The sequence below is a fragment of the Doryrhamphus excisus genome, chromosome 12 (genome assembly GCF_030265055.1).
Source record: "Doryrhamphus excisus isolate RoL2022-K1 chromosome 12, RoL_Dexc_1.0, whole genome shotgun sequence".
NCBI lineage: Eukaryota > Metazoa > Chordata > Actinopteri > Syngnathiformes > Syngnathidae > Doryrhamphus > Doryrhamphus excisus.
This window is the reverse complement of record NC_080477.1, coordinates 18,719,709-18,734,302: the sequence shown is the minus strand read 5'-3', so window position 1 is coordinate 18,734,302 and position 14,594 is coordinate 18,719,709. Positions and strand designations below refer to the sequence as shown.

At 37.9% G+C, this 14,594-nt stretch overlaps 2 protein-coding genes across 2 annotated transcripts in view; one reads left to right on the top strand and one right to left on the bottom strand.

Moving 5' to 3' along the window:
- Window positions 1-4,818: 4,818 nt before the first annotated feature.
- On the top strand, window positions 4,819-14,419 carry rec114 (REC114 meiotic recombination protein). Its single transcript, XM_058088596.1, has 6 exons — window positions 4,819-5,024; window positions 5,884-5,973; window positions 10,823-10,906; window positions 11,095-11,268; window positions 12,142-12,210; window positions 12,495-14,419. The coding sequence occupies exons 1-6, from the start codon at window positions 4,938-4,940 to the stop codon at window positions 12,657-12,659; spliced, it is 669 nt and encodes a 222-aa protein (XP_057944579.1). The 5' UTR covers window positions 4,819-4,937; the 3' UTR covers window positions 12,660-14,419.
- The window catches only part of LOC131139219 (neuroplastin-like), a 45,203-nt gene continuing 39,789 nt past the window's right edge, over window positions 9,181-14,594 (bottom strand). Inside the window, exons 7-9 of the mRNA XM_058088592.1 lie at window positions 14,263-14,284; window positions 14,111-14,184; window positions 9,181-14,002 (exon numbers count right to left, since the gene is read on the bottom strand). Of these exons, the coding sequence (XP_057944575.1) occupies window positions 14,124-14,184; window positions 14,263-14,284 (83 nt within the window). The 3' untranslated portion in view covers window positions 9,181-14,002; window positions 14,111-14,123. The remainder of the gene's footprint in view (window positions 14,003-14,110; window positions 14,185-14,262; window positions 14,285-14,594) is intronic.

Sequence of the window (14,594 nt, the reverse complement as noted above, 5' to 3'; positions counted from 1 at the left end):
CTCAGCCCACCTTGTTTAAAGGGGAATGCTGTTCTCCATTCTTAAAACGCACCACACAGTTGGGGTTGGGGGAGGCTGAGAGGGAGTGGGGGTGGGGGGAGGCGGGGAAACAGGTAGGGGGGTGCTGATTGTTGAATCATGGAAAGCAACATGTCTGTGATCAGTGCGGGTCCTCTTAAATGTATGAGGGATGGAGCTCTAATTAAGCGTAATTGGTATAATCTGGTGCTATTATAGATCCATAATTCACAAATTAACCTTATAACAAGTGGGTCAAGGTTATATTGGAATTATAAAGTACAGCAGGGGTCTCAAACTCGCGGCCCGCGGGCCAAATGCGGCCCGCGAGACGCTAGTTTGAGGCCCCCACCTTGATACCAAAGTTTAATGTTGTGTGCACACCGGACACAATGAACATGATTTTGCCCCCCGCCCATACTGTTACCCTACCCTGTTACCCCGCCCTGTTTTGCTTTGGATTAGCAATGAAGCTAAAGGCTTATGACGCTGGGTACAAATAAATGCAGGACATTTGGAATAAAACGGAAAATACACGTCAAGATAAAGCATCTCATCAAACATGTTGTTAAAGTTACGACTGAGTACGATGCTAACTTGCTAATTGGGTCAAATTATTAAGTTTCATTAATGTTCATGTTAAAGGTTAAATAACTTAATACTGTACATTTGAATCTGAAAAAAATAATTTCTCTACCAACTGTATGTGGTTTCTTATGTTTTTCTTATTTGCTGTTTTATTATTATTTTACTTATTTATTACTGATTGATTGATTTATTGTCTTTATTCTTAATTTGTTTATTTATTTTTTTAATCTTATTTTGTGTATAGAAAAATAAAAATTAAGATATTTGAGAACAGTGGAATGTTTTATCAGATATTTTGGTGTGGAAAACCGGAACCAAAGTACTGAAAAAGTGTAGGGTATAGCATTGAAGATAGTTTTTTTATTGATTTATTTTTCCAGTTTTTAATAAATAATAAAAAAATTTGAAAACCTGATGCTAGCTCCGGTGGCCCCCAGGTAAATTGAGTTTGAGACCCCTGAAGTACAGCAAAACACAAAGACAGAACTCCAATTTGTTCATAATTAGGATTTAGGAAATGATAAAATTGGATATCATCTGTTCCTGTCTTAATTTTATAACATTTAATGTACATGCATATTATGGTCAACTCACACAAGTGTAATAAGAAGAATAGCATACTCACCATAGCACCTGGTGCTGCCTCTCATGACTCTTTATTGGGTGGGTTCTCCCCGCGACCCTCGTGAGGATAACCGGTAGAAAATGAATGAATGAATGAATAATATAGTATAGGCTGCACGGTGGACGAGTGGTTAGTGCGCAGGCCTCACAGCTCGGAGACCCAAGTTTAATTCCACCCTCGGGCATCTCTGTGTGGAGTTTGCATGTTCTCCCCGTGCATGCGTGGGTTTTCTCCGGGCACTCCGGTTTCCTCCCACATTCCAAAAACATGCTAGGTTAATTGGCGACTCCAAATTGTCCATAGGTATGAATGTGAGTGTGAATGGTTGTTTGTCTATATGTGCCCTGTGATTGGCTGGCGACCAGTCCAGGGTGGACAGCTGGGATAGGCTCCAGCACCCCCACGACTCTCATAAGGATAAGCGGTAGAAAATGAATGAATGAATAATATAGTATATGTAGTGGAGCAGAATGGGTGGAGGACAGGAAGTGATGTCGGGGGTTCAGAATATGAAGTCAAGAAATTAAAATTGCATGTGACAAAGGACAGCTGTATAGTGGAACATCATAAACGGCTGCAAAAAGTTTGCCTCGGTTTACATACATACATGTCCTGGTTAGTGTATTTTTTGGGAGTACGTCAAAAATTTTCAAAGATTTAGCATTAGTTTGCGTACATTTTGTTATCATAAAATATGTTGCACGTCTTGTTATTAATACACTGCCTGAATCTGACTGTTTGTGATATATTTATCACAAAATGTCCCTTTTGAGCAGCCTGTTACTGTTAGCATGGAAACCAAAACAGGAAGTCATTGACCCCAGCTTTGTTTACTCACAGTTACTCCACAAGTCTCTGCTTTTCTTAGTGATCATGGCTGCAAAATATATCCCAATGGATTGTGGAAGAATTATGTCATGGAATCAGGGAAAAAAAAACAAAAAAAATGCAAAACATATTAAAATGTCAAGAATTAAGAACCAACCCAAATCGGTAATATTCATTTTTACCATAACCATCTTTGTGCTTATGCTAAGTATGTGCACTGTACACTCTTTCATTTTTTTTTTAATTTTCTCTTATTTGCTGTTTCCTTTCCAGTGCATGTAAAACTCTTCCATGTAGGTCAAATATTCATTTCTCGGGAATGTGAATGTCGTGGTTCTTCACCAACAGGAAGCTGAATATTCACAATGCCCAAAGGGGAAAGTGGGACACAGTGTTTTCGGTATTCTATTTCTGCAAATCTTTTCTCAAAACAAAATAAGAAATATCCATATGAGATGCAGTGAATTCATGCGTGCATGCATGCATGCAGGGGATACAATACCTTCATGCAGTAGCTGCTAAATAAATGTAGATGTTTGAATATATTGTATGAAAGAATTCACCGGTTGCCAAAAATAGTGGCACCTTTTTACAGAATGGAAAGTAAATGCATACTGATATACAACATAAACACTATCTTCTATAGTATTGCCGTTTGAGAAGATACACTGTTATGTGAAGGGAATTATGAGATACTGCGTATGTTGAGATGCCCTCTTTGCTCCTCTCCACAGGTGACTCCGGATATGATCAACTCGGAATGCTCCAAAAATGTAAAGTAGATGGAAATTCAGATAAGATCTGCAAACAAACACTAGTCACAAACTTGACACTGCATGTGAAATTTTAGCAATGGGCATATTAATTCAGAGTCTACATTTGGTAGAATCCATAGAGGAACTTCTCCCCACGCTACAGCAGTACTATAGTATATATATAGTACACAAGAGATGATGTAATTCGCCTTCATTTAAACTTAAAGGAAACTCTCCAGCTTCAATTAACAATGCATTTGTAGAACTAGTTTTAACTGCCACAATAGTAATCCTTATGGCTTTGTGTATTTTCTCCAGAGTAGTATTAGACACAGTTCCATATACTGTACAAAACACCCATAGTCCATATATGACCTAATTAAGGCCCTATATATGCCCAACAGTCACTGTTTAGCTTGAGGCTGACCTCATAAGGTTCAGCACCTTATTGCACTTTGCACATATTTTCCATATCTTTGTGGTAATCATGTAACATGTTTTATGGACATTTAAAAAAAAACAAACCTCATTCATATATGACCATTGTTCGCCCTATATGGACCTGACAACACGCCTGGCATTTATCAGTTGCTTCCATATGCCCCCATTATCAGCATACTGAGATGATGCAGCATCTCTTGCCAACATTCACAAAGATGTCATTAATCACGGTATTGAATAACAATGGGCTAATGGCGTTGCCTTGTGGAATTCCATTTAAGATGCCGTACACCCCTGAGACGTCATCTCCAACTTTTACTATAAATGTTCGATTTGACAGGAAACCTTAGACCAGTGGTCTCAAACACGCGGCCTGCGGGCCAAATGTGGCCCGCAGGACACTAGTTCGAGGCCCCCGCCTTGATATGAAAGTTTAATGTTAGTGCGGCCCCACGCAAGTTTTATATGGATGCTGTATGGTATCATGTACCCAGAAAAAATTATTATGTTTGATTAATGTTCATGTTAAAGGTTAAATAACTGTTAATAGTTATCCTCCCTATCCGTGTGGAAGTGGTAAGTTTTTGGCTATTTAAGTTTAAAGGAAATAACTTGGAGGCTACCGTTTAGGTCGCTATATGCTCTCTAGTATGCGAGTTAGCATGTGTCTCAAGACCCTGCGCGATATGTTGTAAATAAAAAGAGTATAAATGTGACTATAGTCGTGTTTTGTCATGTCTACGGGGCTCTAATAATGCTTTGTTAATTTTAATCTGAAAAAAATAATTTGTCTACCCACCAACTATATGTGGTTTCTTAAGTTTTTTTTATTATTTGCTGTTTTATTATTATTATTATTATATATATTTATTTATTACTGATTGATTGATTTTCTTTCTTTATTCTTGATTTGTTTATTTATTTTTCATCTTATTTTGTGTAGAAAAATAAAAAAGGAAGATATTTGAGAACAGTGGAATGTTTTATCAGAGCTTTTCTTGTAGAAAATAAAAAAAAAAAATTCTTTTTAATAAATACATTTTTGGGGTTTTTTTTTTTTTGGAAAACCTGATGCGGCCCAGTCTCACCCAGACCCGAGCTCCAGTGGCCCCCAAGTAAATTGAGTTTGAGACCCCTGCCTTAGACCCACAGCGTTCCCCCACTAACCACCAATTCTAGTTTAATAAGCAGTCCTTCTCGCCACATATGTTTTCTGTATGTAAAAAAATAACTATTACCATTCTTTGTTTACTGCTGACAGCTTTCTCTGCTTCATTACTGATTTCATCAAGTGCATATGTTGTTGACCTACCCTTTCTATAATGATGTGCACGTCTCACGTGATTCTTTCCAGCCAGGTGGGGGTGCTGTTCTGCCAGTGGCGAGTCCCCTCCAACACTTCTATTAGTTTATCTAAATGTAAAAGCGCATTTTAAAGTATACTATACACAGGCTGTGGTCATGCTTTGATGTAGCAGATTGTTCCTAGATAGGTGGAATCGGGTATGTGCGATAATTCCTCATAAAATACAATAATTTTAAGATTCTGGGAACAAATTGTATTTCCCATCTGGCAACACTGCGCACAGACAAACTGTCATGCGCAGTGAGCAACTCCTGTCTTTTTTCCCAGCGTGGGACAAAAGTAATCTTAATTTTATAATAATAATAATTGATTAGAAATGGCCACCAGCGTGAAATGGAGGTTGAAACGTTATGGGCGCTTTATTCCAGGCACGGGTGAGACCAGCAAGAGGGAACCCTGGAAGGTAAACTATCTGTTCACCACCACTTAAACATGCAATTAAAGACCTAGCATTAGCCTAGCATTAGTTAGCATAAGTGCGTCGTTGTGCGTGTTTTACTTTATTGTATTTTAAGTTCGATTTATGTTTAATAAGCTGGTGTGCCGCTTGTAACGTCATACGGGGGCATACTTATGACGTAAAATACACAAATGTTGAATGTTTTTTTCTAACTTCATTGCTAACTCGCTAGCATAACATTTATTATTTTGCTAGGCTGATGTACTTTACTTGTTCCATGTAAATTATATCACTGAGTATATTAAGAGTACATTAACAAGTATTCTCCTGGGTTTATAGGGAGCTTTTAAGATATGTAAGAAGGAGAATTTTTAACTCAATTCTAAATTTGTGAGGTAAACATTGAGCATTAAGGCTAATACAGGTGACGTTTGAGCTCTTCTGGTTCCGAATAAGAATTGTGCATTATTGTCAGTATTTTGGACTAAATGAAGGGTCTTTAAAGTTTTCTAACTAAAGAAGAGGTCCTGATCGAAGATGACACCAGGCACGACACAAAAGTTATACCAAACATATGCTAACATAGTTGGCATGCAGCTGAAAACACAATGGCTCATGCCATACATAAACATGATCAGAGAATGTTGCTGTCCTTCAGTTACTCTTGTGTGTCCGCATGTTGCTTTAAACATCACCTGTAATGCTAATACATATTTTATGATGCCAAGCACTGAGGCTGGAACAGATGCAAAAAAGCCAAAGAAAAAGCAAAACACACAGCAACACAGTGTTACCTTGTTTATGGATCGCTTAGTGAGCTACTTGTTGTTGCTGATTATCCTTTCTCCCCTCCACCTCCCAGACATTTGAAGCGAAGAAAAACGAACCAGAAATTATTCTCACAATTGTGGACTACGGATACTTGATGGTCTTGCAGGGACAAGAGTGCTTGGTAAGGAGAAACGTATTATTTGCATTTGTATTGTGTTGTTACTTCAGTCATTTGAGATAATGTTTGTCTGTTGAAACAATGACCGATTGTAAATATGAATAAAGTTGCCATTACAGTATTTTGTATTCATTTTTAATGGTTTTGCCCTATATATATATTTATTTTTATTGTTTGTATATGAGCTTGACTATATCGTAAATGATCCCACTTTTTCAACACACTTTAAATAAATACTTTTAAATTAACTAATTTCCTACCAAAGACATTTTTTAGATTTTTTTTTTAGACTAGAAACCAGGAAGTGAAAAGGTATCTTACAAGGTTACGCATTGAAGGGAAATTTTTACAAATGCACACGTGCAAAAACGCATGCACACACACATGTGTAAATTGTAAGTAGTTCATTGTGTTTATATTTGTTTACATTTTTTTGTGTGTGTTTTATGTTGTGGCATCATTGTTTAAACATTTTGCCTAAATAGAACTAAATTAGTGTCAAAGGGAAAGTTATGCTTGAAATGTATTTTATCACAAAAATCCTTTTTTCTCTCATTTAATTCATGAATTAATTAAATATATTGCATTCTTCATACTATGATTTTAAGTATGCTACTTTTTAAATTGAAACAAAACAAAATCAGTGGTATAGCACATCACTAATTGTGTATTCATGAAAATATCTACATCCTTTTTAAATGCTCTTATTTCCAGATGTTAGAAAAAGCAATTCAAGTTATGAAAAGAGGAAATAAAAAAAAATAAGATAGCACCTTGTAAATTCATAAAAAAAACAACAACATAAAAATGAATAAAAATAAATAAAAATAAATACAAATAAATAAAAATAAATACAAATAAAACAACGGAAACATTCCCTTCCAAATATTTTTTAAAATAATTGTATTATTTCTAGTGAATGTATATTTTCATGGTTGACAAGTATTTGTACCAAACCATCAAAAGACCCCAAGTTATTGTCACCCTACCAGTTGTAAATGGTTTATTGGTAATATCCAAATAAGCCATCATTACTAACTAGCATATTTAGTGCATTTGTTTCATGGTGTGTTGCTGACCTTGTGCAAATCAATCGTCTTCCTCAGACTACTTGTTTATCACACCATCGCCATTTGACAACACGTTTTAGAGAGCCTAACAAGGTACTAATCCCACACGGGTTTTGTTTGTTTGGTTTGTTTAATTGTTTTAAGATTGCCGCGGTGTCAGGAGGGACAAAAGAGACACGTCTTAAACCCCTGCTGCGCCTTGAGGGACGTCTCCCAAAGCCAGTTAGCAGTGATGAGGCAGATTCCACTCATAGGAAAAGGATGGGGGGGAGAAGTTTTAGGCCGCTCATCACTTTTTCTTGGACGCTAATCTCGGTCTCATGAATATGTCGAAAATCACCAGATTAAAATGGGTGCAGCAGATCATGCAGCAATTAATTCTGATGTTCCGCATGCGCACATTGCACTGTGGAATGTGTTCATCCATGAAACTACTTGCCATATACCTCCACTTGCTGCTATGTAATTCAGAAAATAAATTATTATGCCTGGAATCATTTAAGGTTGCATCTGCGAATGTCATGCTTGTGATGCTGGCAATTTATAGTGTGTCACACTTGTTATTATACTGTAGCTTGCCTATATTATAGGTTGCAGTATTTAATATCGTTTCAATTAATTAGTAATGCTGCTTTCTAAATGACAAACCCGGTTGGGGGAAATGTGTACAACTACATTATAGAAAAAACAAGCAATGATATCTGTGTAATCAGACTATATGGAATAATATATCATATCGTGGCCATGTATGGCGCCGCCACCATTTACTATGGTGGTACGGATGTCAAACCACCATTACAGCCTGGTTATGAGCACCAAATATGAGGAGCTTATCTTGAAAGAAAAGGCGCTCACATTGTCTGTCTTTGAAGTTCCCGGTTTTCATGAAGACACCACATCTCTATACATGTATCATTTCATGGAGGACAGCTTTGTAGAAAAGAAATTGGGGGGGTTGCGGGGGGAAACAGGCTTTGTTACATGTCTTGGAAACGACAACATTCATTACTCAGCTGCACATACGGGAGCTATATGTTTGATTATTTTGTTTTTATTCTGTTAATAGGCTTAACCTAGCATGATATTGTTCTTTAAAATGTGATGTAATGTTAACACTGAAGCTCCCGTAGCTATGCTAGTGTTGCTAACATTTGTGTCCTCCTGTGCCACTCCTTAATGCTATGTTGTTGTATGTGATATTTATAGGTTATCAGGTCGAGGGCTGATACTGGCACGCGGGGGGCATGATACCGGGCCTGATACCAGACAAACCATGTGATGATCTTATTATCACATACTATTTAATCACGAGCTTATTATCACGTACTATTTGAAAAGACCATTTCGACCATGTTCGCCTTCATGGAAGTTTAGGTTTCGTTTTTCCATCATGTAACGTGCCAGAGAGTTGAATTTTGATTTGAGAGAATCAGGCTCGTATTCATCCCCATTTTCTTTTCTGATTGATAAAATAAACATAGACACGTATTTGTCTAACTCAGGCCGGGGAATACTTTCTACCAGTCTTTGTTTGTTCTTGCAGTTGATGAGCCATTCAGAAAAAAGCTTGAGGTCGCCCTTGGTTTTCCGACTTGTATTTGCATTTTTTGTTTTTTCGATCATTTCAAGAGTGTCCTCCTCATTAATGGTGATAAAACGTTCCATTTCTAATATTCCGTTTGCTATTTTCCCTATTTGTCTTTCGCCGGGAGTGTCAACCGCTGACATGTTGACAGAGCACCGACGGCAACAAAACAAACGCTGTGTGTTCACGCTCGTGTGCTGTTCTCTGATTGGTTGTTTCACGGGCACGATACCAGAGCAGCGCGCTCTGAGTGGACAGCTACGGGGGCTGATACTGGACATGGTTAAACTCTATTTTTTATCAGTATCACCGCCCTGGGCTTTGACACAGTATCATTTCGGCCTTTTCCCGTATCATTCATGGGCGGTTTCTAGGGTACAGGGCCAATTAATACTGTAGTATGTGATAATAGATTAGATTCAACTTTATTGTTATTGCTCATGTCACTGGTACAGGGCAACAAAATGCAGTTAGCATCCAACCAGAAGTGCAAATTTATAAATACCTTATTAGTAAGTAAATGTAGAAATAGAATAGATCTGTAAATGGACAGATCTATATACAAACTATAACAGGCTGACTGTGATATAGTGCGGATATATACAGGGATATAAATGATTATAATATGGCTATTGCAGATTATACAGATTATAAACAGTATGCACAGTATGAATGACTAGATATAATAACAGTAATATGTACAGTAGTGCAATGAAGTGACTATGATACAGTGTGGATATATACAGGGATATAAATGACTATAATATGGCTATTGCAGATTATACAGATAATAAACACCCATGAATGTGAATGCATACAGTATATTATTTAAAACACACGTCCAACACACTACCTCTGAGACGCATGTAAAAATGGTACAACATGGAGCGGTAAGATCGCTGACCTTTGTGTTTAGACATCAAACCTTTAAGCTTATTACCTAGCAGACTCCAGAAATGAAGTAAATAAGTCTTTATGTCTTGTTTCTTTGAGTTCTGTCAGCAGACACAGATATGCTTGGCGCACCAGTCAGCCTGATATTCAGGTCAGACGTAGAGAGCTTTTTCAACCAGGATGATAGACCAGTCTATTATAGATTGGTACTGTGAACGCTCAGGGAAACTTCCAGGAGCAGGGAGCTTAGACCTGCAGGCCACACACGATAAGGCGGTCATAGCTAGAAAAAAAACCTGATGTAGACTGGAATTTGCTGTATTTGAGAGAATAGTTAGTGAAGGTCTTAGAGGACCTGACTTGGACGTCTCGTCAGCAGAATGAAATCATGACAGTCTTATAAAGGCAGACTTACAAATTTAGTCTGGCATTTAAGACACAGCCTTCATAAACCAAACAGTATACTATTTCAAACTGTAACCTATTTAAATTAAAATAAATAAAGCAAACCAATTGGGCTGAGCCAGGGGTCTCAAACACGCGGCCAGCGGGCCAAATGTGGCCCGCAGGACACTAGTTTGAGGCCCTCGCCTTGATATGAAAGTTTAATGTTAGTGTGGCCCGCGCAAGTTTGATATGGATGCTGTATGGTATCATGTACCCAGAAAAAATTATTAAGTTTGATTAATGTTCATGTTAAAGGTTAAATAACTGTTAATAGTTATCCTCCCTATCCGTGTGGAAGTGGTAAGTTTTTAGCTATTTAAGTTTAAAGGAAATAACTTGAAGGCTACCGTTTAGGTCGCTAGCTCTCTGGTTTGCGAGTTGCGGATGTTTTCTGAAACTGATGGACTCATGCTTGTGTATTAATAACAGAAAACATGCTCCGCATTGTACGCTAACCAGAGAATGTGTGCAAACTGAGGCGAAATTGTGCCGTACATTTTCAACCTTAACCAAAAAAACATGCTAACTGGGGCGGTTGCTAACTGAGGTTCTACTGTATTTTAAATGTTCCAACACCACAGTGGCTGCTAATACTACAGAGCAGTCGTGCCCCCGCCAAAATTTTTTCACACCCCCGGTTTCAAATACTACAGAAACTGATGTGTCTGTACTGAAAAAACTGAACTTGGAACTGAAACCAGGAAAATGCAACAAATGGGGAGCGTAGAAGTCAAATTGCATGTTGAGTACTATAAATTTGTACATGTTGGCAGGTCTGCATGGACATTGACAGTTCACTGTTTCTGGCATGCATTTTCTGTCAGTTATACTTTTGTATATGTATTTTAAATTGTAGGAGACAATTCCTTTGAATGGTGCCAGCGACTTTCTCAAAGTCCTTCAGAAATCCGACAACTTGATGATTCGCCATACAATAAAGGTGAGGTGCGCTTTTGTGGCCATTTTTTAAAAAAAAGTGTCATGATCATTAAATGTGTTTTCTGCTCTTGTGTTCTCAAAGGAAGAAAAAAAAAACAGCCACCTTGTTTTTTTTTTTTACCCTTAATGAGATGCTGATTTCAAAATAAAAAAGTGATTTAGAGTGACAGCTGAGAGATGTGTCCTCAGGGAGCGAGCCGCCTGATCAGGATGCAGTTTGATGGACGTAACAAGACGGAGGCCATCAAAGAGTGCTCGAGTGCTGCAGAAAAACTCAGAGAGCATGTGCCCGTCGGCACTCAAGACGACGTCCTGTTGCCAAATAATCAGCCCCCTGTGGACGACCCTGCACCAGTGACACAGGTGGCCCATTTTTCCATTCAGTAAATATTTATTTTCATAAATGTAAAAAAAATCTGTTTATACAAAGTACTTATGGCAACAACATCTAACAATGACTGTTTGCTTTTGATAGATTTTATGTAGTCATTTACAACCTGTTATGAATTAAAAAAGGACAACACCGAAGGCAATTTATATATTTACATATAGTTTGTATTAAATATAGTAGATGTCCTGTGGGACCAATTTTTTTTTTATCAGTCTCAACTAGGTCAGCTTCGTGGAGCAGACACTAGATGGTGCTATTTACAAATACTCATATTTAGAGGTCACATTGCTGCCACACACAAGCAGCTTGTGCGCCTACATTATGATGCAGTCCAGCATATACACTACCTCTATGTAGATGAAATATGTTTTAAAACTGGGATTTTATGGAAAATTGTACATCATGATTAATACTGATTGTAGTTGCGGAATGTTATTTACGTTTTGACAATTGTCTTAATTGAATATGTATCACAAACCAAAAAGACAGAACATGATGACAAATGTATCTACTCTAAAACTTGTCTAAATATGAACTGATTATTTTGTACTCACAGTTTTACGGGTGTATTTAAAGGATTGTAGTGGCTTGTTTGTAAGCGGATGAGAAGGAAGTGGTGTGGATTGTGCCAACAGGGTGGAATATGACCTTTTAACAAACAGACACACTAAAGGAGTTCACAGTAGAAGATAAAAGGGCTTTGAAGGGGGGCGGGATATTTTTCAATTAGTAATGAAGCCAATTGATTAGACTCTTGAATCTGTGTTTCCTGCTGCGTCTTGTCAAATCTTTTTTTTTATTTTTTCTTTTCCTCCCCTCCTTCTACTGTGTCTGCATGTCTGCAGGGTGAGGCGGCTGGAGGTGAACCTGAGGTTGTTCGTGAAGGATCGCTGTCAGTTCAGCGTCTTACCCGGGTAACTGCAGGGTGCTTTGTCTTTTATAAATCGTGCAATATATTGTATTCTATTCTGAGATTCACCTTCATATTTATGCACTGTATAATTTAACAGAAAAGTGTTCTAATAGATTGCTTAATGTTGTCGCCTGTGCTGCTCACAGCCACTGGGGGTCATATGTGCACAGATAGAATAGCTATGATATATTGTGATGTTTTGGTCAGGGTTATAGTCATCAATAGATTTCTTACTGTTACTGTTACATGTGTGTTGCTTAAAGCTATCTGTTGGACCCTCCACAGAACCTCCTGGGAGAGACCCCTCTGACGCTGCCTCAACTCTACCGTCAAGGCTCCTGGGAACACGGCGATCTGGAGGCCCTGCTGCGCGTTTGTCTGCTGGATCCCAGCTTCCACGCTTTGGTGGAGCAGGTCGAGGGTGAGCTGAGGAAAATACTTCAAGAGTGAATCAGCTCGACAAGTGAAGGCTGAGAGAGAGAGGTCAAGTCAGCGCTGTTCTTTTGTGTTTGTTTTTTTCCACGCTGTTTGCTACGTAGGCGTTAGGTTGACGTGCTGCCAAAGTTGACTGGATCGTGGTCGTGGGCTTCGGAGATTTCAAATGGCGTTAAATCCACACAAATTTAACCACCCCACCCCCCTAAAAAACCCAGTTTGGTTAATTTTTTTCAAATTTTTATTCAGAAAAAAAAATATTGGTCTTACTCATGTTTTGATCGTGGCTATATACTCTGGTCCCGCTGCTCCCCATGTTACTGCAGGTCCATTCCCACCGCAGCACACATCAGTACATTTGTATTGAAAGTAGGAGTCATGCAGCTACAGCAGTTAATTTTGCTATGCCAGCTTCCAAGGGATCCCACAATATTAAAGCTTGACTGATTAAAACAAACTGCCCTCCACTTATCTATTCAAGAATACATTTTGCATAGGATTATAGCCATGCTATATAGTCGAAGAAAATAAAAAATAATCAATAAAATTAGGAAATATTAAAAAAAATATTCTTTTTTTTTTTTTTTTTTTTTACAGATTTCCTATCATTTGAACACTCATACTGCAACATATACAAGACACTCTAAGTTACTCTCAAAAGAAATTCAAAGTAATACACATACCATCAATATTTAGTTAGTTAAACACACATGAATCATTTTCTGTATTCACTCTCATTAGCTTTAAATACTGCCTGTCAATGAAGCCCTTGCTTCACAACAAAAGTTCTATTAAAAGTGGACGTTGCGTCACAAAATCAAACATTAAATGACCATGATATGCTGTACAAATGTTCAAGAGGGGAACAAAAGAAGACATTATATACTGTATATATATATATATATATATTTATATTTATATAAGGATGACTATAAAAAAAAATCTTTTGGGATGCAAAACAAAAAGCCACACGAGGGATAACAACAGAAGATGTCTATTCTGAGTATCCTATTGCGTAATTATTTTGCATGCATTTACATGATATGTAATACAAAAGGGGATCAGCTCGCTTGAGACCCGTGATTTAAATCAATAAAGGAGACATCAACATCACATCAAAAAAATGTGTACACCTCTTGGGCGGCGATTCATAGTCACTATTCGTCATCCTGACATCTCCACGCGACAAGGCATGCTTATTTAAGACCGCCGTTCCAATTCCTTCTCTGTTGCCAGTGTTATGCTGATATTGTTTCTCATAAAATGAGACGAGATATGCTTTATTGTTATTCCCAAAATAGCCTGCAGCTCCATCCACCTTTGATGTAGCCCCAAAACTTGCTGTTTAGCCATCTCATCTGCAAAGAGAAAATGTAGAGAAGGCAAGGCCATGGATAATCCTCGCAATGTGTTCTATATTTAGACTTGCCCCCCCCTCCTCCCAATCACTACATGCTTTCTCTTACTTGAGTCGATTGCTTATTTCATGTTCCTTTGGCGGACGTTTTTGTCTTTGTGGTTGTTTGTTGAGTTTGTTTTCCTAGGAAAGAAAAGACAGCTTTAGAAACATGAAGCAGGTTAAATAACTTATGATGTACGTAGAGGTCTGTTGACTTACATTGGTCCGACTGGTTCATCATCTTTGACATGCAGGAGATGAAAAACACAATAAGGGAGACGTATGTCATATACAAAGGTATAAACTGTATGACTATTATGTCTATTATGTTAGCATCCGCTTGCCTGTTTCTGAATGTAATGGATGTTTAATTGAATTGCTTGTATTGTAGTCAGCTAATTTTACTTTGGGGGGCGTTTGACTCGGTTTCACTTTGGCCATTTTGCTTTTTAAAAAAAAAAGCCTTCGAGACACTCCAGAGTTCCTCAATATGGGCCACAAAATCCTTCAAGCGGGAACGTTTGCAGAGAACAGATTGCTTTGAATGGTGG